At 47.0% G+C, this 23264-nt stretch overlaps 1 protein-coding gene across 3 annotated transcripts in view; it reads left to right on the forward strand.

Moving 5' to 3' along the window:
* The window catches only part of SCLT1 (sodium channel and clathrin linker 1), a 1687870-nt gene that overhangs the window by 896206 nt on the left and 768400 nt on the right, over nucleotides 1-23264 (forward strand). For all 3 annotated transcript variants that reach the window (XM_069631056.1, XM_069631057.1, XM_069631058.1), the window contains exon 13: nucleotides 18628-18805. In XM_069631056.1, the coding sequence (XP_069487157.1) occupies nucleotides 18628-18805 (178 nt within the window). The remainder of the gene's footprint in view (nucleotides 1-18627; nucleotides 18806-23264) is intronic.

The raw sequence follows: 23264 nt of genomic DNA on the forward strand, positions 1-23264 counted from the left end.
AAAAAATAAAGTCCTCAAAATCCAGCAAAGTTGCTGGGTGTCTCTAAGGACGGGTTTGCTTTTTATTCACATGTCCACCAAACACATTCCATGATAGACTATGTGTGGGCATCGGGCGGTCTCCTGGGCTGGATGAAGGGATCACTGTGGGGCAATAATACACTCATATCACGCCCCCAAAAAATTAACAATGAAAAGAAACCGAGGTCCTCCAGTTTATGGGAATGGCGATATCCGGTGTTCCTGTTTAGGGACGAGAAGCTGACATGAGGTTACAGAAGGTATACACAGTTTTTTTGAAGATAATAAATCTGCAGACAAGTTGCCAGAGACGAGGTGGGACGCGTTTAAAGCGACAATAAGGGGGAAAATCATAGCCATTAAGGCGCACAGAGATGGGGAAATGAGATTGGAAGAAGCAATCTTGGAGAGGAAGCTCAAGGAGATAATGAATCGTCTGGGAACGGGTGGGAAGACAAAGAGGGAATACAGGACGGAAAGGGCCAACTAGACCTAATACAGACCAGGGTGGCGGAGCGCGCCCTACTATCCTTTAAACGGAAGTATTATATAAAAGCAAACAAGTCGGATAGGTTATTAGCAAGTATGCGGAGGAGGGAGGAGAAGGTAAGAACTATATTAAAAATTAAAACGGAAGGGGAAAATAGGAGCACCAACACGGAGGACATTAAAAAATAGTTTTTTAGATATTACTCAGCTATACAGCTCGGACAACCCAAGACAACAAGCACAAGAGGAATACCTAGACGATGTTAGTCTTCCAGGCATAACACAACAAGATAGGGAATCCCTAGAGCGTGATATAACCAGTGAAGAAATCCGGGAGGCAATAAAAGCACTGCCTCCTAATAAATCCCCAGGGCCAGACGGATTCACCTCAGAATTATATAACAACCACAGGGAAACACTAATGTCTCATTTAACAGCCCTATTTAACGAATTTTCCTTTGGGGGGGTCATCACACAAACTATGCAAGAGGCAAAAGTGATCCTTATCCCTAAGTAGGGAAAGGACCCAATGGAGTGCGGCTCATACCGGCCAATTGCATTAATTAATGTAGATGCCAAAATATACACTAAGACATTAGCAAATAGACTAGACTGCATTCTCCCTCAAATCGTGCAAACAGATCAGTTAGGTTTTGTTGTAGAGCGGCAGACCAGTGACAGCATTCGAAGTATCGTGCATCTTTTTGAAAAGGCTAACAAGAAAGAGATCCCAGCTCTCCTCATAGCTCTGGACTCTGAGAAAGCTGTCAACAGGGTGGAGTGGGGATTCCTGTTCAAAACCATGGAAAGGATGGGATTTGGGGACAAATTCCTGGCTAGGGTCAAAGCTAACTATCAACCACCTCGGTTGCGACTAGCTATAAATGGCCAACTAACGGAACCACAAAACAGGGCTGCCTGCTTTATTCGATACATCTGGAGCCCCTCTTAGCAGCGGTAAGAAGCAACACAGGCATAACAGGGGTCCCGTTTGTGGGAACAGAACACTAAATAGCCGCGTTCGCGGATGACATACTAATGTCCATAACTCACCCAGAAACTTTTCTTAGCGCTATAGACAAGGCGATGCAGCAGTTTGGGACTGTGGCAGGCCTAAAAATAAAGACACACAAATCTTAAATCTGACACTCCCAAAGTAGGTTGGAACTCAAAAGGGGCCTCTTATATAGATGGGTCGAGAAGAGCATAACATTTCTAGAAATTAAATTTGCAAAAACTACACAAGAACTCTACAAGGCAAATTCTCTGCCCTTACTAGAATCCATTAAGAGCAAATGAGTCAATGGGGCCCCTGGTCCATAACATGGCTAGGTAGAATAAACATCTTATAAATGGCCATACCCCCTAGATCTTATATTACTTCTCATCGTTCCCGTTGCCCGTCCCCGCCTCCCTTTTTATGGCCCTCCAAAAACACACAAGCAGATTCGTATGGAACAACAGGAGACAGGATATCGAAAAGGGTAATGATCACCCCCACAAATAGAGGTGGGCTGGTGGAACCAGATTTTAAAGCCTATTATTTGGCTGCGCAAATTGGTGATCAGAGACTGGCAGAAGGGCAACAGGGATAAGATTTGGACACCAATGTACAGGGCGGTGGCAGGGGAGAACTTGGAAGTAGTGCTATGGAAGCCCAAAGCAGAAAGCCTGCCCCAAATGTACAGTAGCAAAGTACTATCTCTAGTTGGGGACGCCTGGGACAAAACCATCAAGCGTGCTCACATCACCTCCCACCCCTCCCTGCTAACACCAATCTTTGGAAATGCACAGTTTACCCCAGGCTGGAAAAGCAAGGCTTTTGGTAAATGGCAGGAGGGACGGGGCCAAAGGATCCAAGACATGTTTGAGGGGACTCAGGTGAAATCCTTCACCCAATGCAGGACAGACTTCAGGGGGCAGGGGGGAAAGCAGAGCGATTCTGTTATAACCAAATTAGACATTGGCTCCTGCACCCCCTAATGAAAGAGGTGGCGACGCGCGATTTAACCGCCTTCGAGAAATATCTAACCTCAGATCCCGGGGACAGGCGGGTGGTGGCAGCAATATACATACAGATAAAAATGGGCGAGGTCCCACACCAAAGGGGATACATGAAACTCTGGTAAGAGATCTCGGGTCACCCAATAGAGAAAACAGACTGGGGAAATGTATGGAGGAACATACCCAAGCTGACGAGGTCCCTCCAGATACGAGAAATATGGTTCAAACTGATTTTACACTGGCACTTAACCCCAGCAAAACTCCACAAAATGTACCCTCAGGAATCTAAGCCCTCCTGGAGGGAATGTGGGAAGGAGTGAACATGGAGCCATATATGTTAGGAGTGTCCCTGGTTACAAGAATACAGTGGGGTGATAGAGGAGGCAATAGAGCACACCCTGGGGCTGACGGAGAGGGATAAGAGGCTTAGCACTGATAGTGTTACGCTCACCTGGTCTCTGCGGGGGCGTTGGAGCCCTCCCTGGATTCGGCTCCCCAGGATCAGGTCTCACCCCCAGCTGCTGCCAAGTATACTGTTCTGGATGCTGGTACTGCCCCTGTGGGAACACGAGAGGCATTGAGAAGGGTGCGGAGGTATTGTGACTCCCCTCGGACCTTTCGTGCCAAAATGAGGTAAGTAAGCGTTTACCCATATAGGCTCACCTGATATATAGTTAGGGCGAGCTCTCTGTCCTGCTTCTCATCAGCAGGGGTGTTTCAAGATGACCCAGTTGCTTCACTGGTCCATAGATGTGGTGGCCCAGGCCGGCTGTGACCAAACTACTTTGAAGGTAGGAGTCTTTGTGATAATTATTGTCTTGTCAAATGATTTAAGTTTGTACTCTTAATGTCTCTTTCTCCCTTATAAGTGATGGCAGCCCAGCGGAGCTGTTGCGCCGGTGGAGGACTTCCAAGTGGTCCCAAGAAGATGACTAGTTGGAATCCAAAGGTAAGCGCTAGATGCGATGGCGCGCAACCTTAGCAATGTCTCAATTAGGTTTCTAAACTTATTTGTTCTTTCTGCCTATGCAGCGTAACGCTCACCGCCGCCTGAGAAGCATTTTACCTGTTTTCCAGTGCAACCATCTCGGAGAAGCCTCTTACCTTTCTTACAACAAACCATCTCGGAGAAGCGTCTTACCTGTCGTCCAGCAAAACAATCTCGGAGAAGCTTCTTACCTGTCATCCAGTGGTTTCTTAAAAACCTCTTTCACTACCTCCCCAGCGCACAAAGTACGCAGCTCAACACCGAAACCTCCGCACAGCCGCTGGATGAAAGTTCCAAAAGGAGGGAAACCCCCCCCCCCCGCCATAAATGAATAGTAAGCAACCGTTGACTCTCCATAACAGAACCTGCTCTCTCGGCATCCGGGCGTCCCATGTAATGCCCCAGCCGAGTGGATGGACAATCATTCTGGCCCGAGGCCCTCCTGGCCTCAACTGGTTAATTTTGAGTTTTTTTCTTTTTGTTGGGTTGGGACCTCTCCCTACCCACCTGGTTGTTGGGCCACCCTTCTTGGCCCTTTAGGTTCTGGGCCTCATTTGGCCCTGGTTGGATTAATGTTAAAACCTTGTTACTGCAGGCTGGCAACTACAGCCCTCCTCTGGAAGTCTCCCGCCAGCGGCTGATCACCGCCCCCTCACCACCCACCTGATGACTGAAGGCGATCATCAGTCTGCCCCCCCGCCACATACCAAGCTACGCTATATCTCTTTGAATGTTTGTGTACTGGACTCCCCCGTAAAACGCAAGTCCACCCTGTGCCGCATGAAAGACCTCCAAGCTTCGGTAGTGTTCCTCCAGGAAACACGCCTCCTCACTGAGGACTTTCCTACGCTACGATGCCGGGCATTCCCAACTCAATACCTGGCCTTGGGTACCAGCAAATCCTGCTGGCGAGAGGTACCCCCTTTGGAGAGAAAGGGACTCTGCGAAGCCCAGATGGCAAATTTGTAGCGGTTAAAGGGGATCTCTATGGCCAGCTCCACATGCTGATTAGTCTACGTGCCAAACGAAGGTCAGGAGACCTTCCTCGCAGAGCTGGAGTCATCCCTTCTCCCTTTTCTAGAGGGCCGGGTGGTCCTAGGTGGTGATTTCACCCCATCACCCAGGGACTTCAAGATTGCTCCGAGCCTTTGCCACCTGTTCAGAACCCTGGGACTGGTGGACACCTGGAGGGTCCTCCACCCGGACATAGCGGACTACTCCTTTTTCTCCCACGCCCACCGCTCCTCATCTCAGATAGACTTGATCCTAGCAAGCCCACAGCTCAAGGATGAAGTCGAAATTGGCACGAGGGCTCTGTCTGACCATTCCCCAATCCTTCTCACCGCAATGATCTTTGACCCGGACCCCCCTGAAAGACGCTGATGGTCCCTATACAAGCCGATGTTACATGACATGGTGGTCCGCAACGCTATATCTAAAGCGATCAAGAACTACTTCAAGGAGAACCTCCCTGACCTCACCTCTACGGCCACAAGATGGGAGGCCATGAAAGCCACAATCAGAGGAGAGCTGATAGCTCAAGCCGCCACGTATAGGAAGAGGACCAGCTAGAAAGGGAGATGGCCGAGGCAGACTCGATCCTGAAGAAGAGATGGTCACCCAAAGCGGCCAAACTGGTAAGGTTAGCTTGCACAAAACTGGAGGCTCACTATGCGGAGGACACAGCGCAGTCCCTGATTAGGACAAAGCAGTGCTATTATGTAAATGTCAATAAAGCTAACAGATACCCAGTGAGCAAATTGTCCAGAACCCGCCGGCGAAACTACATCATCACCCTGAAGGACCCGAAAGGCAGAACACGATATGGGGAAGAAGCTAAACTACACTTAGCTAACACCCTAACCTCTGCCCCCCGCCCACTGGCTCTCCAGGAACGATTTATAGCTGGCGCTCAGCTGCCGCATCTCTCTGAAACAGACAGAACCCCCCTAGAAGCCTCAATCATGACCGAAGAAGTAGAAGAAACACTCAAGTCCCTGAGCCCAGGGCCCCAAGCCCGGACGGTTTCCCGCCTAAGTTCTACAAACTCTTTCGCCCCCTGCTTCTAAGCCCACTGACAGAACTTTTCAACTCTTTCCGGGATACAGGGTCTATAGCCCCATCTATGCAGGAGTCTACCACAATCATGCTCTTGAAACGAGGCAAAGACCCAAAAGACTGTTCATTGTATAGGCTTATATCCCTACTTAATGTGGAGGCAAACGTATTGTCATGATGCCCGCTCCCGGGGAACCGGTTCAAGCCCTGCGTCCCCGAAAGCGGACATCCAGTCCCCAAGAAAGGACCCAGCAACCCCATGTAGGGGCCCTTTGGACAGTGTCCTGGCGCCTATGGCGCCAGGCTCATAAAAGACATCAGTCCTGGCGCCATAGGCGCCAGGCTCATTATTGAAGTGCTTGGGTGCACTTACCTGATGCAGACCATGCTGCAGGATCCCGGCCTCCTTGAGGCCTGAAAGGAACTACTTTACCTGTGGGACTAATTTACCATCTGGGCGTCGTCGGAGAAGGATACATACCTGATTGGAGGAAGGATACATACCTGGAACTTCTTCCAAGGCTATTTAAACCCCACCCGAACAGCCACACGTGCTTCGCGTTGTTCTGCATCTAGCAGCTGGACGCTCACCGTGTCTGCTCCTGCATCCTGACTTCTGCCACGCCTTCCAGCATCCTGGATCACCTGCAAAGGAAGAGAAGAAGAGAACAGAAGAAGGAAAAGTCCTTACCTGCTAAATCTGCATCCCGGAGACATCTCGCCGACAATCCTGAAAAGGAATACTTTAATTTAAAAGCGCATCGCGTCGATCGCTGCAGCGCCGCATTCCACTCACCTTTACAGGGCGCCTCCATGTTCATCAGCGATCATCCGGATTCGCAGTCACGCCCCAGCGCCTAGGGAGAAAAAGACCAGAAAAAAAGGTGAGAGAGAGAAGGGAATAAGGAAAGCTAAATCTCCATGTTAAGACTTACCTGTGGATTCATTCCCTCTTCATTTCGGGTCCGCGCCGCATCCTGGCATTTCCGGACCCCAGCCCCTAAGGGGAAAAAGAGACATCAGCGTTAATGAGCGAATGAAAAGACATTACCAAAAAACGCTCATTAAAGACTTACCTGATTTCTACAAGGATTTCACCTCTCATCTCGGGTCGGTGCCTGTTCCCCGGCATTCCGTACCCCGGCCCCTATGGGGAAAAAGACACTAGCATTAGTACATTAATGCATGGACACAAGGGGAACCTCTTATCAAAAAACGTACCTGGAAGCCAAGCAAGTTTGGTTCTCACCAATCCGAAAATCCAGTGAAGTAACTGGATACCAACGCGCCCCTGCATCAGAAGCAGGATGGAGAGCTCGTCCTTCCAGACCCTAAGAAGGATACTTCTGCGAGCCAGACAAGCCAGATTTGGGGGCCCGGTCCAGTCCGTCTTCCGAACCCTGCGCATCACCTTGGAAGAGGTCACAGCAGCGCGAACCAGTCCAGCGCCTCCGTGGGAGACAGGTGAGCGTTACACGTATACTCAAAAGTCTTGGCGAACAGGTTGGCCCGGGTCCTACCATCTATCATAGACCAAGACCAGGCAGGATTCATCAGAGGCAGGAGTACTGTAGACAATATTCGCCGAGCACTTAATCTCATCGAATTGGTGACTCAAGACCGATGGGGCCTGGCAGTTCTGACCCTGCATGCCACCAAAGCCTTTGACAGGGTGGACTGGAACTTTGAGGCTCACACTGGAGGCATTCCAATTTGGCCTCCATTCCAAAGAATGTTACTAGCTAACTACAAACCCCCGAAACATCACTGCGACTTAACCAAGAAACCTCTACCCCGATCCCGCTCATGTGTGGGACAAGGCAGGTCTGCCCGCTCTCCCCACTGATCTTTGCCCTGGTCATGGAACCATTCGCCCAAAGGACACGATCCAACAACAAAATTACCGGGCTGAACGTTAACGGAGACCAGTTCAAGAGCTCTTTGTATGCCGACGATGTGGTGATTTCCATCACCAACTGCCAAACTTCTCTACCCGCCTTTCTGACCGAATTGGAGGCTTTTGAACAAGTAGCGGGCTTCCAGGTGAACTACTCTAAATCGGAGGCACTGAGCATCAATCTGGATGCCCCCCTCATATCCACCCTTCAAACACTTTGCCCACTGGCGTGGAGCTCTGATTCTTCAGCTTATCTAGGGATTCTCCTCACAGCAGACCCCAAACGACTATACGCGGCCAACTTTCCCCCCCTATTCAAGGAGTTGGAGAATGATCTGCAGTGCTGGGACAGCCAAGAAATCTCCTTACTGGGGCGGGTCACAGCGTGCTCCCCAGACTGCTGTACATGTGTTCCGCGCTCCCGTTCCCCTCCCCCCCCGAAACAAGCCTTGGAGCAGTTGCAGAAGAAGCTTACGAAATTTGTCTGAAAGGGGCGCAGAGCGCAAATACCAATAAAGTCATGACAGGATCAGCTAAATGGGGCGGCCTGGGGCTACCCAACCTCACAAACTACCTCTTGGCAGCTCAACTGGCTAGCACCTCAGCCTGGACAGAACAAGAGTCCCCCCCCCCCCCGAAATGGGCCCAGATCGAACAAGCTAAATCTCAACCGCAGAGACACTCCCTACTGCACATCCCGGGGCCCCTTCGAGCCACGGACCACGGCTGCTACTAACCACCAAAGCTACCATAGAGGCATGGGCGTGACCCAGATGAAGGAAAAAGATGCCAAGGGCATGGACCCGGTCTCCCCGATCATCTGGAACCCCGACTTCTCTCCAGGAATGGGGGCAACAAACTTTAGCCGATGGACCGCAGGGGGTCTCCGATCTCTCTCGCAACTCTACGAGGGCAACTCTCCGCTCAGCTTCGAAGAATGCAAAGGATGCCTCCAGTTGACGGAGAGGGAAACGTTCACATATGCACAACTACGCCACTGGATCTCGCAACCGGCGGTTCGCCAAGGGGCAACCCGGGACCTGCACCCTCTTGAACATGCATTGGGGGAAGGCACACACCGTGGGCGGATCACTAGGCTGTATCGCCTCCTCCAAGAAGACATATTGGAAGTCAGACCCCCGTACATGGCGGGATGGGAAACTGACCTAGGAAACCCCATCGAGGACCAGACGTGGGTTGAGATATGGGCAAGGATCAACTCAGCCTCCAGATGTGTCACTAACAAAGAATGCACCCTTAAACTTCTCCACCGCTGGTACCTCTCCCCAGTCCGCTTACACCATTGCAATCCGTCCATAGACCCGAGCTGCTGGAGACATTATGGCGAACGCGGATCCTTCTTCCATATGTGGTGGGGGTGCCCAATAGTGCAGTCCTTCTGGAATGAGATTATACAAATCATTGAGGACATTACCCAACGCAGGCTGCCGATAGATCCAGAGGTGATCCTCCTGGGCGTGGCAAACCCGGAATGTTATCCCAAAACAGGTCGCTCCGCTAAACAGTTGACGCAGCTACTACTAGCGGCCAAGATTACAGCAGCACGTAAATGGAACATGCAAGAGGGCCCTATCCTACCCCTTTGGTGGATAAAAGTTTGGGAAATACTTGTAGCTGAGAAATTCACAGCAGCGAGAGAGGGGGCCCTCCATCGCTTCAGACGGTTGGGCGCCAGTGTTGGATTACCATAGTAGATTCCCAGCGCTAACTTTCCAGCCGCGCCTGGTGACAAACTTCTTGGGGCCCCAGAACTCCGAGGGATCCCCAGACCTCAGGGCTCTGCGGACATGGGGGAGGGCACGACAGGAGCCACCGAGGGGGGAGATTGAATATATTTCATGCATGCCGTTAATGATGGGAGCTGCTCTATTTCGAATAACTGGTGTGTTATGCTGTAACCAATATGAAAAAAAGTTGTTAAAAAAAAAATAACTTTTTCACTAAAGGAGTTCTATCCACCTGTTTTCCTGTGAGGAGTGCTGGGTAATCTCCCAAAAGTATGTAGGAACGGGGACGGGACGTAGGAGTATAACAAAGTTACTCACCGTAGTGACTACCTTACTCTTAGTCCATAGTGCTCTTTCCACCATACGCCCGCCCGCCGTCCCCTCCAATAAGTATCCTCTATTATTGCTTAGATGGTCTCAGACCTGGTGATAGAAAAGGACAGAAGGGCGATGCGCGAGCGAAACTAAGGAGGGCAGGGTTACGGCCGCGTGCGGTACCCTGCGTAAAAAGAGAAGGACACATTTTTCAATGTGTTGCTTTTTTTTACAAAAAGTGCTCCGGTCCCGTACCACAGGAGGGAATGTCCCAAAAGCATTGGAGGAAAGGGCACTATGGACTAGGAGTAAGGTAGTCACTGCGGTTAGTAACTTTCTAAAAATTATTCCTTATGGACACTTCCATCACTGTCAGATTGAAGCAGACTGGAGAACTGACCACTCCTCTGTATACTAACCAAGGCCTCAAACAGGTGTATTTTTCCAACCTTTCTTTTTAATGCCTATGCGGCCGATATGGGGCAGGCATGGAATAGGTGCTGCAACTTTCCACCCAAACTTGGTGCAGAACCCTGCAGTTGGCTATCCTATGCAGATGCTCCAGTGCTTCTTAACCTCAACAACCATTGGTCTTCAGCACCTCATTAATGCCTTTGGTAGTTATGCCACCTTAAATAATATTAAAATGAAGGTGGCAAAATCAAAGGTAATGATAGTGGGGGGGAGGGCCGGGAGTAAGATTGCAAACTGGCAAATATGTCCTTGGCTGTGGTAGACCATTATATTTATTTGGGCCGCCCCCTGGTATGCCGCTGTCTAAAGGACTACCTTAAAGAACATATAACGAACGCCTTGTGTCATGCACATAGGGAATACCATTAGAGACTTTATTGCAGTTAAGGGAGGTTATAATGTTGAAGACTTATCCACTATCTAGCATAAAAGTATTATCCCAGGGATACTTTACGGGTTGGAGGTAATGTCATCTTCCTCTTCTGGCTGGCTGGAAAAGATTGAGGGTAAATTACTGTGTGCTATTCTAGGTGTACCCGATGCTGTCCCTGTGGCAGCACTTCAAGTGGAATTGTGTCTCCAATCTTTAAGATCTTTATGGACCCTTCAGCGCACCCATTTGTACCTAAAGATACGATAGTCTGGAATTTTGGGAGATACCTTGATTAGTCTGTTGGCAAAGCAATTAGCAGGGGGTAACTCCAATAGGTTCCTAAATGAATTGCACACATCTTCAGTCACTCATTTATGTATGCTTGGTTTAACTATTGACATTGCCTTAGCTCTTCTGAATATCCAGCTCATTCTTAGGAGGAAGACTCTGGATTGGGACAGTCTGGACCTCCTGTATGGAAAGAAACGCTATTCAGAGTACTGTCAGCAGGGTTTCAACAGACGTACTCCTTTTTCTTACTTGAAGGAACTCTGTCCCTCTCATTTAAGGAGGTTTATAACTTACCTCTGTTTAAACATCTTACCTACGCACAAATATTTAGGGGCATGGAGGGGAATGGCAATGGAACTACGATAATGCAGATTATGCCATCAGACATTGGAAACCGTGGTCCATATTTTGACGCAATGTCCCAAATTGAACAATTGTATTTAAAGGGTTACTCCAAGTTTGTAATCAATGAAGAAAGTATCAAAACGGATCAGTTCTGGAGTACCATTTTCTGCGCTGACCCATTGGTAATTGTGGCTGCTGCGTATCATATTTGGAAGGAAGCGTTGAATCTATTGACTTAAATTTAGATAAAAGAACACTATATGAGGGAAGTATACTGTTAGGCAGAATCCTCTGCAGTACCCTTAGGGAACACTACAGACAATTAAGTCTACAAGTGGCAGTACAATTTCACGTTTGGTACAAGCCTGTACTACAGAGTTATAGTGGTAGTAGTAGCGGACCAGCCAGACTTATCTCAAGAGCAAATGAGCAGTAATGGATCTATGTGATAACTGAGACCACACATAATTGACCCCCCACAACTCCCCATATTACTATAATATCCCATACTCTTCCCCCCACATATATATGTGGTGTAAGGGGGTATAACAAAATAAAAAGTCAGCATTTTTTCGGCCGTTGCAATTCTCCTGTCGACATTTTTGTACGATTCCAGCAGTAACAGGGATTCCACAAAGGGCTACAATTACTGTGACTCAAACAAACACTGACTTAAGGTTTCTGGTTAAAAAATATAAGTACATTTATTTTGAAACCATCTGTTCACAAAACACTTCACTTCTATTAAACAAAACCACACTCTAAATATACCACACACAACCAATTCCTTTGGTTCAGGTCAATTCAAGGTTAAGTACATTGGGATTTGACAGACCGGTGTTGTGAAACAAAAGACGTTACCGGGGGTTTAAGCAGCGCTCACCTTTTGACAGTAATGACAGTTCGGTCTTACGAAAGAAAAGCGTACCCGCGGGAAGAATTGTAACCGTAATCAAAACACATTTAGCACATTGAATAAAAACCAAGGAAAAGGGGATACAAATCATAGGCAATACTTTTGTCAAGGCACTTGAATCACAGGACGTATTCTAAGAGACAGATAAAGTCAATAGGCCTGCACCAGTGTCAAATGGAGCAGGGGCTCTGTTGTCGAGGATCACACGATTAGAACAGTTCGAGATTAACCTTGCCAGGAGTACTTGGATATTGTCAAAGGGAGGCAAAAGTTATAAAATGGAAGGAAGAAAGGACAAGCCTTCGGCGAGAAAAAGGGTTCACCCCGATTCCTCAAGGTCGGACTGAGAGAACGACCAAATGGACACAGTACCTTATTCAGATGAAGAAAGCTGGTGCTATGGCAGTTGTTCCTGGCAGTTCCTGCACACTCACGGTTCCTGAAGCTTCAGTCGTGGGGACAAGAAGGACGGCGTCTGGAGCGATCTGCACTACCCAGGGATGAGGCCAGCAGCAGCAAAGCAACAGTGAATTAAAGGAGCGCTCCTTAAAAACAGGAGAGGGTCTTCTGATGGCTATCCGTACCACTACAGCTCTGTGCAGCGATTTCGACCCAGAAGAGGATTCTCTGGCTGTAGAAGGTGAGCTGGATGAGCCCACCAGGCTCAAGGGTTGAAGACTCCGGACTTGATCTTCTCTGTCGTTGAAGGGTAGATAACTCAGGACTGCAGCAGGGCTTCACCGGGACTCGGGAGTTGCAGCAGCCGTCTTCTTCTCTGCTTCTCTTCGGTTTTTGTAGTTCCAGTGGCGACTCTGACTTCCAGCTCAAGAGTCCTGCCTTTTATGCCAAAATCTCCCATTCACACAGCCTGGCTGTCAATCACACAGTAGGGGGGTTGTCCAGCCCGGACAACCACCTCAGCCAATTGACACAAAGTGCGACTTGGGTATCCAAGGAGACCCTGTGCAGGGGGTTACTAAACCCCTCCCTCACATTCAGCCCACCTAGACACCCAGACGCCAAAGGAGGGCTTCTTTGCAGAAGCCTGCCAAAGGACGGTGAACAAAGAAGGCAAACCTGGTTTGCCGCGCAAAGTAAAACACAAGAAGGATATTAACACAAAGAAATGGTGACTAAACCCGACCAGAGCCAAAATAAAATGTATTTGGTCAAGCGGGTTTATGTTCGAGGCTAATGCAATAGCCTAAAACAGTACCACATTTATATAGTATAATCACGGTAGAAAAGATAGGGTAGATACTACTGCCACCAGCCAAGTCTTAGTGTTAAGGGAGCGAAACAAGGCTCCAGGAGGTACAGACAAAAAGGGATAGGAATTAACCCTTTCCAGTACTCAATGTAAGATGGGGTGTACTGGGTCGGTAGGTTAAATGACTACATAAAGTAAATGGCAACTTTACCTGTTTCTGGGGGACAGTAGTCAGCCCCAAAAAAAGTGGAGTCAGTGGGAAGTCTTAGAGACAACCCGGTGTCACCGCACTGAAGGTGCTGTGTAACGCACACAAAAAGTTGGGCTCATGGAGTGGTGTGGCTCCAGAGCCCAAGATCACACAAACAGTAGACATACACATGGCAAAACACATGTAAGAATGGGAAAAAAGGTTCACACTCTTACCAGGTGGAAAAAATAAAACCCAGAAATCCAGCAAAGCTGCTGAGGGACTCACTAGGTAAGGGAAATTAGCCATAAATGAGAATTCTCCCTAACATATACTATTTGTTTGATTTGTAATTACTATTTCGTTAAACCTTTCATTTGCTTGTTTTTTAACTGGTGTGCTCTTATGACATTCACTCAATGTTATTTGTATGTTTCAAATTGGGGTGATTTGCTTTTCCTATTATTTCTCAGCTTTAATCGAGGGTGCCTCGCGAAGATGAACCCCCTCTGGAAGAAGTCGCCACTGGGTTGTTGCTGTCGAGCAGGAGAAGGGATCCAAGCAGTGCCAGAAAAGCAGCAGTGGAGGTCTGCCGTGGTGGTGTCCTAGGTCGGGTTACTACACCGTCCTTTGGTTTCCGTGGATGACCTTCGGTACCGGCGGGTGCACTGACAGAAGTATGTGTCCGGTTCTTTGGTTTGTGGTTTGCTGCCATTTTATTATTTTTTTTATTTGTGTAATGCTTTGGTGCCGCAGCACGGAAGACATGGCTTCTGGCGACTTCGACTCGAGCACTGGACTTCTTTGCGGACCACCACCAAGATTGGACCTACAGGATTCGTTCCTCGATGCGGAGTGGTGGGAAAACCACCGGCGGGCACTTCTCTGCAAGCAGTGACACTGGACTTCCTGAGCCATGGAAAAGTGGACAGATGTCGGGTCTGCAGTTCCACTTGAAGATTTCTTCAGTTGGTTGGAACTTTGCAAGCTCCGGGCATCGAGCAGCACTAGGCAAGCGTACCCCTTCTTCTGGGCGATACGCTGCAGTCGGTCGTTCCTGTGGTTACAGACAGCCTCCGGACCCTGGATGACGATGGTGGACTTCTTGGACTCAAGATGCTAGGTCACACTTCTTCAGGACCCACAAAGATACCTCTCTAGTACAGCAGGCACACAGGACTGGCTTCCAGGACTCTTCGGGTGAAGAATAACAGTTGCACCTTGTCCCCTTGTATCTATCGGAAGAGGTTGCCTGTCCAAGTCCTCTCTTGATCAGTACTTGAATCAGCATAGCAGCCTTTGGATTTGGTAAAGAGTTGCAGCAGCGAACATCTTCCTCCTGCTGGATTCAGGTTAGGCCTCCAGGAAAACTCCAAGCTTCTGACATAGGTAAGTGAGGGGTCTTCTGATAAACGCATATCTCCATTCACTACGGCTGAGCTCGGCTCAGTCCGCGAATCACAAGAGCTAGTGCATTCATCATGCAGCACCCAATCAGGGTCACAGGCATTCAGGCCATTCACCCAAAGACCAGACACCCAAAACAGTGGATGTGTATTGGGGCAACTCCCAGCCTTTCAGAGCACACACACTGCATTAATTCCAGTTTCAGACAGGGCTGGCTCAGGCAAATCACAGGCATTGTGAGACACAACCAATACCTGACGCCCACAACACAGAATGTGAGTTGACTCCCCTTTCCATTCATTCAGGTCTCACCCCTAGGGTGTACCCAAAACAAGCAGTCCCTAGGAAGGCTCCTACCAGTCTAGCATGGGCAGCCCTAGAGCCATATATGGTCCTTCCACCCAACATCCAACCGGGGGGAAGGGGAAACAGAACCAGAGTTTCTCAAGACTTTGAGAAACAAGAGGGAAAGACAGAAAGCCATGAGGCTTACAGTGGCCATATTGCCTTTGTTCTGCAATCCATTGATTTCTATTGCAGGGCTTCAGTATCCAAAAATGGAGGAGCCCCAGAGCCTCTGCAGAGTGAGCATGTAGCTGCCATCAACCCATACCCTGCTCTGTTGGCAACACACAGGTGTTCAGAAACACACACTAGGGGTACCAATGTGTACCCCTACCCATGAGTGCCATAGTGGTATCTTGTTCACCAACAATAAAAAAATGAAGAGCTGCACTGCCAGAGGTCCAGAATGAACTCCTGTGACAGAAAAGCACACAGAGAAACACCAACAGGGAAGTACTGGGACAAGGACGAGGAAGCCCTGTCCCTCAAAAGCATTTCCAGCATAACATGAGTGCTCCCATGGTAGCAATACTGGATGGAGAGATCATGTTTCAGTTAGGCAGAGAAAGTGAAGGTTAAGTCAGAAAAATGTAACAAGAACTGAATTTGTCTTCTTGCACACTGAACATGCATTCCATAGGCCAATAGAAACAGAAATACAAAGAGCCAAGGTATGAGTTGGGTAGGAAAGGTTAGAGGGTTTGCAGGTACAGAAAAGGGAGGGGTGCTGTGGAGTGGGGGGTGTGGGGCGGAGCAGCGGTCTGGAATACAGATAGTCTTGTTCAAGAGAATAATAGACAGAACAAAAACTGGTTGAAAAAGTAGGGAGTTTAAATGGTTCAAAAGAATGGGTAATATGATGACACAAAGAAATGGTACAAATGGAGTGCACAGCCCATAGTGAAGTGGCGGGCAGTGCCTGAGCGATAAATAGACAGACTTAAGGAAATAAGTGTGATATATGATAGTAGTTGGTGTGACGAATCTGGACAATCCGTCCCTTCTCCCCAGAGGGGAGCCACCCCCTTTCAGGTGAGGGAGGGTGAGCTCACTCAGCAACACTCTCCCTAGGGATCTGGGGAAGTGGGACCTCACTGGGAGTGACTCCCCTCTCAGGGACAAGGACTCCCATTCCGATAAGGAACTCCGGTCCAACGTGCATTATATGCCTATATGGGAACTAGAAACACTGTTACTTCTGTTTTGAAAACACCAAACAGTGACAGTTCTTCTATCTCTTTGGTTTCAGGTAATGCTGGATTTCGTCTGGAGCACCACAGTCAAGGAAGGAGGACAAACCCTCTTTGATTGTGATGACGTACATAAGCACAGGAGGAACTGTGAATGGGAGGGAAACTCTTACGCAGGGTGGCGAGTGATTCCTCTGCAGAGGCGAACCTCTGGGGAAGAGATGTCCTGGTGAGGCAGAGCCACACTAGACCACAGAGGTGGCGGTTGCGTGGAGAGCGAGCCGAACGCTAGCTGAATGCTGGAAGGTTGGCGTCCTATCCGACCGGGAAGCCAGGGACAGAGGGAAAGGTGGAAACCGGGAAGCACCTGTTTCCTCTTGGAGCTCGACCACGAAAGAGACATGGTAGGCATGGGGTCTAGCAACAGACGCCAAGACCAGATTGTCTGGGAGAGCCCGAGTCCCTGAACACCATTCCCGAAGGACGTTAGCTACCGAAAGAAGTAGCATCATCGAAGTGAACACTCCCACGGAATGGCTACCACTGACAGGTACCAATACAGTGAACCAAGGCTATGGAAGCCTGCAAGGTTACGGAGGTCTGAGAAACCCGAGTGGGCAAGCACCCTGTATGAATCGGAGCAAGAGAAGTGCGAACACTTTGTATCAAGGTTGAGAGAATCTAAAAGGTAACAGGAGCCCAGGAAACCTGAACGGGCAAGCGCCCTATGTAAATTTAATCCAGTTGAGTACAAACACTTTGCATCCAAGCTGGGGAGGCCGCCAAGGTTACGTGAACCTGGAAACTAGAATGGGCTAACCCCATGCATAAAGCACAATGCTGAGACTGAACAAGTCTGCCAGAGAGCCATAGGACTTTGAGGAGTCCAAGAGCCACAGCCTTGTTATCAAGAGACTTTGGGTAAGAGGCAAGGTACAGAGAAACTTTTCTGTTGAGCAAATGTCTGCAAGAAAGATGTGAACTGTTGTCTAACTTTATGAACTATAGAGGATATCTAAGTGTTGGGCTAGGCAGTCTAACCCAGAAGCCGTCTCCTGGCCTCCTTCCTTTTTTGGTTTTTCTAAAGTGGTAGGGCCAGTTAGTTGGTTAGTATTCGGATAGAAGACTTTTATTTTGGACTTTGACGAGCACCCTTAGTATTAGTTTTGATAGGTAGTGTACTTCCGTCCTACAAATGCAGCCCGATCGGGTGTTTTTGTTTTAATAAAAACCAATTTTGACCATGTCATTCAGTCGTCCGACGACTCCTTCTTGCTCTCCACATTGATCACTAAACAAAGGTCATGTACCAAAAGAGCATCTGTCCAACAGTCTCAAACAGGAAGAGAGGAATGCCCTTAAAAAAACTACCTTTGCACAGGGCGCCCAGGGCTAGGATGCCCTCAGGTGTAGAATTACTGAATGCTATGAGAAGGCGGGCGAGGAGGTGCCTTTGGAGCTTAGCGCACATTCTACCAGAGCAGTGAACGCTATATCGGTCTTACAGTGGAGTGCTACTGGTAGAAACTTGCCAGGTGGCTATTTGGTCCTCTTTACACTTTGGTAGAGCAGTGTTTCAGAATGTTCTGGAGTTTTTCGCTTTCTGGCATCTTCCTGCTTAATGTATTGCTTTGGAGTCTATCAAGATGGGGAATCTCTGGGAGGAGGCAATCCCTTAGAAGGAAAAATTACTTACTGGTAATATTATTTCTATGAATTCTCCAACCACAGATTCCTCATCACCCTCCGACCCTCCTTCTTCTGAAAGCAATATTCTTTTACAATAAAAATGTAAAGGATTCAATTAAGCAGTTTTTTTATTGTCTTTTACCAGATTGGAATTTTTCATAGTTTGTTGCTGCTTCAAATGATCTTTATTAGAGGTTTCATCAGCTGCTGAGCATTGGTGACAACTGAGCTATCCAGGGCAGTACTGTGCTCCATTTATACAGAAGTGATGCGTTATGTCGGGGGTTGAAGAAGCTGACCGTCAAAGGTGACTGTCATCAAGCTATATTACGACCCCTGGCGAAAGTTTGAGAACAGCTTGCACTGAAAGGACATCTATCAGGGAGCCTGTGCAGGAGAGTCCATAAAAAGAACATTACATGTAAGTAATTTGTCTTCCTTTCTCTGAGTGTTCCATGCATGATGTAATATGAAACGTGACCATTGCAATGCAGCAGACTTTGCTGAGTTTTAGCCTATTTGCTCTAGGAGGAGTTTGAAACGGAAGAGAGTTCTACATTAATTCAAATTCTTTAAATAGCACCAAAACGTTGTCTTTTTTCAATGCAGTATTTATAGTTCTATTTAAATTCATGATTGTTTTTAACACCTGTTCTAAACTGAAGTATGTTTCATAGATTGAGAGTAGCTTCCCAGGACTGCGAACAACTAAGGGTCGATAGAACAGCATTGGAAAAACAGATTGGGGAACTGCAAGCCAAGTGTGCAGAGCTTGAAGAAAAGAAATATGAGGCAGTTGTGCGAGTCCGAGACAGCATGCAACTCTTAGAGGAAGCTAATCTGCAAAAAGATCAGGTAGGATTGGCCATACATTAAGTGTTTTGAGATATGCACGAGATCCACACACATGCTGCAAAACAAACCTAAAACCCTACTCGATTTGAGGAATATTTGTACAGTTGGCTTTTTTTTCCTTGTCCAAAGCGACCGTATCTTTGACACACAGCAGCAGTTTTTTGCTCCAAAAATCTCCCTACGATGGGGATTATATAACCTTGTATGACACTATCTCTTCCACAGCTCAAACCGTTGATCTGCTCCCAAGCACATATTAAGGTGCTATACGTAAAAAGCAGCACTTCAGAATGTAAACACTTGGGGCTTTATTCACAAAGTTTTGTGTTCAAGCAAATGAGTAGATGTCCATGAGCATCTCAGATTTTTACCTGCTATCTTATACCAAATATCTGATTCATAAAAACTAAAACTGGAGAAAATTAGAGATGCCTGAAGCATCTGTGAGATGTTCATATGCAAATGTGATTCACAAAGATTTGTTCAAGGACATGCAGGCATGCTGCAGGAATCCCCTCCGGATTTTTCCAAGTTTTAGGCTTTGTATCTCTATCAAAAGGTTGCAGGTGCAAAAGTTAGATGCTCATTGACATCTCCCCATTTTCTGAAGTACACCTATTTGTGAAACAGGTCTCAAGTATATGCTTAAAACCTGATGCACATGTTTGGGCAGGGCATGGTGGAACTGTGCCTGAGGATTTCACCATTATATTGAACTTGTATTTACAAAGCTGAACAATTTGTCCCTGCTCCCCAGAGGGTTAGCTACCCCCTTTGAGTCTAGGGAGGTGAGCCCACTACACACATCCCTCCCTAGGAGTCTCGGCAAGTGGTTCCTCACTGGTAATGACTCCATTCTTGGGGACAAGGACTCCCATTCCAGTATCGAACTCCCTGTTCAAACCACCCTTTCTGCATATGTAGACAAGTCCCTGGAGAATGGACGTCCTGAAGGGGCAGAGCCACGGAGCCAGCGGCGAAATGCTGAGCGTGAGACCCGCTAGCTGTAGGCTGGAATGAGGGTACCTTGACCGACCAAGAGGGTCCGGGCAGGGGAAAAGAGGGCACAGAGACAAATCTTGGGTGGCATGAGTACTGAAGGACAGTTGTGGGCCTGGCATCCAGCAACGAACACAGAGACCTGAGGAACGAGTGGAGCCCGAGATCCTGAGCTCCCGCCGACAAGCACCTTTCCCGCCTAAGAGAAGCGGATGGGGAAAGAGACGCCACAGAAGTGTGGTGGCGAGCAATGCCCACGACTGCAGGTTTCCAAGAGCACAGAAACTGACACAGGTACCAAACCCTAAGAAAACGTAACACGAACACAGCACCACAAACAGAGAGGGGGATACGAAAAATGTTATGCAAGGCTGTAATAGCCGACAAAAGCATGTCAAGTCAAGAGAGAAAGTAACAGGCACACGGTCTGACTGTATGAGAGTGGAAAAGAAATAGACCGATATAGACTGTATAACAAAGCTGAAATAACCACTAAGAATGTCAAGCGGCACAGACCTAGTCCATGTGTTAAAATTAGAGCGAAGGGAAGTTGAACACTCTGTAAAATGAACAGCCAAGTGTCTGAAATCACTGGAGGATGTATTCCCCGTCTGGGCAGAAGCTACAAGATATGTTTTTGACAAGAAATAAGTCACAGAGCTACTGGATTTTGGGAAGTCCCAATACTGCGAATGTGTGGAAAGGAAGAAGTGTATGTTTCAAGCTATCCTGGAAGGATTGAAACCCTTAAAAGTCAGAACTGTTTACCTTAAAAAAGGGAGTGGGAAACCCAGACCGATGACGATTGCTAATTTTACAAAAAAATTGAATATTGGAGTTGTGGAGACGATCTGCAAGAACTGGAAAACTGAGAACAAGTGGACCGGGGAAGAATTCCATACCAAGTCTATTGTACAAGCCTCCTTTCCCCCCATAACAGTGTTTCTGTGACGCAGTTTGCTTTCAGATGTCTGCTATTCGCGGCTATAGCCGAGGCTGCAGAAAGCTTTGTATTGCAAACTCAGTCCCTAGACCCCCTCCATTTCCCAAATTTCCCTTGGTGCCCTCTAGCCACCTCCACCTCTAGCCTGATGGCATTTGCATGTTTTTTAACCTGCACATTTTCCTGTGTTTCATTTTCCCATATCCTCTGCTATAACCTTGAATATCTCTTACATCGATGGATGTGGCAGCGTTTTCATTCTAAAAACACCCAGTTTTGGGTAAATTCAGAGATATAGCTATCTATTTTTGAGAAGGGGCAACCCCTTCTCCGTCAAATATTGAAGACTACTGCACGGAATAACCCCAAAACAAGCATGGATCGTTAGTTAACGCTTTGTGCCCAAGTTGTTTCGGACCTGATCCAAATCCGTCCGCGGTTTGGCCTGTGCGATTTGGCAAACAATGACCTTATTTGTCTATGGGAAAATGAATGGGAACTAGGCCGCAATTTTGGAAAACATTTTCTTTTTGTATTCTTAATACCTGTCTTATTTTTTAACATATGTTTGCGGAACTACGTAGTCTGGGGGGCCCACAAGTCCCTAATCACTTTTGGAATTTTGGTCAAATTGTTACTCGAATCAAGTCATTAACAAGCACATTTTAAGGGGTTCCTATGGGAGTCCAACTCACCTTAACTATAAGGCGGCTATCGCCGCCCTATAATTTGTATTTATATATAGCTGTGATGGTGACTTTGTTTTCGGTCAGACATCTCGTGCCACATTCATGTTAGCACTGTTCCGTGGGCATGTTGTGTCACCGTTTCCTTCTCTACAGAAGATGTTCCACATTTGCCTATTTCTTTCTGACCATCCCGGCAATGCCTTGTGCAGTGGCTCAAGTATGACTAGTTGCTGCTCATCTGCCCCCACCTTAACATGAAAGGCAATTTTAGAAGCACATCCTAAAACAGCCCTAATGTGAGCAGAGCCCTAATGTGAGCAGAGCCAGCAAGGCGTAGTGTTTGAATAATAGTGGGGACCCTCCTCCTTGCACATGGACGTTCTGTTCAGAATACACATGCGCACCATCTATAGGCAGAAGATAGGCAGACTAGAGGTTAGAACATTCTTCCCAAGAAGTAAGGAGCCACCAGTGCTTGATTCAAGCTTAATCACCTGTGCTCTCCTTTACTGTTTAGAAACAACTTTCTTTCTTATAGTTTAACCTTGTAACAATGTATAATGGTGTGGCAAGTACTATAATGAAGCTACTTTTATTTAGGCAAATACAATATTGTAACTGTAGTGATGACATCATTTTCAAGGTGGGCTCATCTAATGATACTCTTCTTTACAGTATATTGTGCGGTAAAAGGAACTAATAAACAGAGAGATTGTAAACACGTATTGTAGATACCCTCAGCCAGATATGCATATTCAGGCAGAATCCTAAGGGATTTATCCATTGATTTCTTCTTTATTTTTCGGCTCCATGGGCCTTCTGTATAGAATATGACATAATGCAGCACATAACACGAATACAAATGGTAAGACTATTAAAACATTGCACATTAAAAACAAAGCTTTTAAAAAACATCAAGACATTCCAAGAAATAAAAACAAAATATGCATAAAAGTACACTTTCATGACAAAAGGAATGGAACAGAATTGTGTGCATATAACCTCACAGCCATCACACTGGAGGATATTGTTTTCACAGGCAGCGTAGTGTGACATAACTAGTCCCTAATTTTTCAAGCTGAAACTAAGAAAGCTCCAACATTTCTCGTCACATTTCTTGTCAAAATCTCCCAAAAGAAATGCTATTGCTTCACTTATTGAACGTATAACTTCATCTCTTAATCTTGGGCATAGCTTGTTATATTTCAAGTGTTTATACAAGGGACAGATGTGAGGGGTCAGAAATGCAAAGCGGACAACTTTGTGAAGGTTTTTCAAAAGATGTTGTTTTATTAAACTCAAAAAGGTTTGGTAACCGCCTCACTATCCCTAACCTAACAAGGATTTCCCTACCTATAAAATCAGCTAAAGTAAACAGTCTAACACAAGGATTCTGTCAGTCACACTTGTACATAGAATTAACTCAATAAGAGAATGCATAACAGTTTTAAGGGGGGCGGGTGCGTATACATCAAATGGATTTGGTGGTTCTGGTTCATTTATGCCATTTATGATGAATATTTTATGAATATACTAGAAAGAAAATGGCTAATAATTGTTTTTAAAAAAAGGTAATGCATAACAGTTTAAGCATGACAAAAAGATGAACATTGATCTATAAGAATCCATAATGGTTCCACCTTGTAATCTGGGTGAATTCCCCCTTGCCCAGATTCAATCAGGATTTCAGTCAATAATTCAAAAAGATAAGGAAATCCAGTAATGTTACAAAGTTCCTCTTCCATGATAAGTTTCACACTTGTGATTTACCAACAGCTCTGAAAGTCTTTTGTCTCATTACTGATTGTAGAGTGTAATAATTCTGCTA

This window comes from Ambystoma mexicanum, chromosome 6q (genome assembly GCF_040938575.1).
Source record: "Ambystoma mexicanum isolate Mex_15411 chromosome 6q, UKY_AmexF1_1, whole genome shotgun sequence".
NCBI lineage: Eukaryota > Metazoa > Chordata > Amphibia > Caudata > Ambystomatidae > Ambystoma > Ambystoma mexicanum.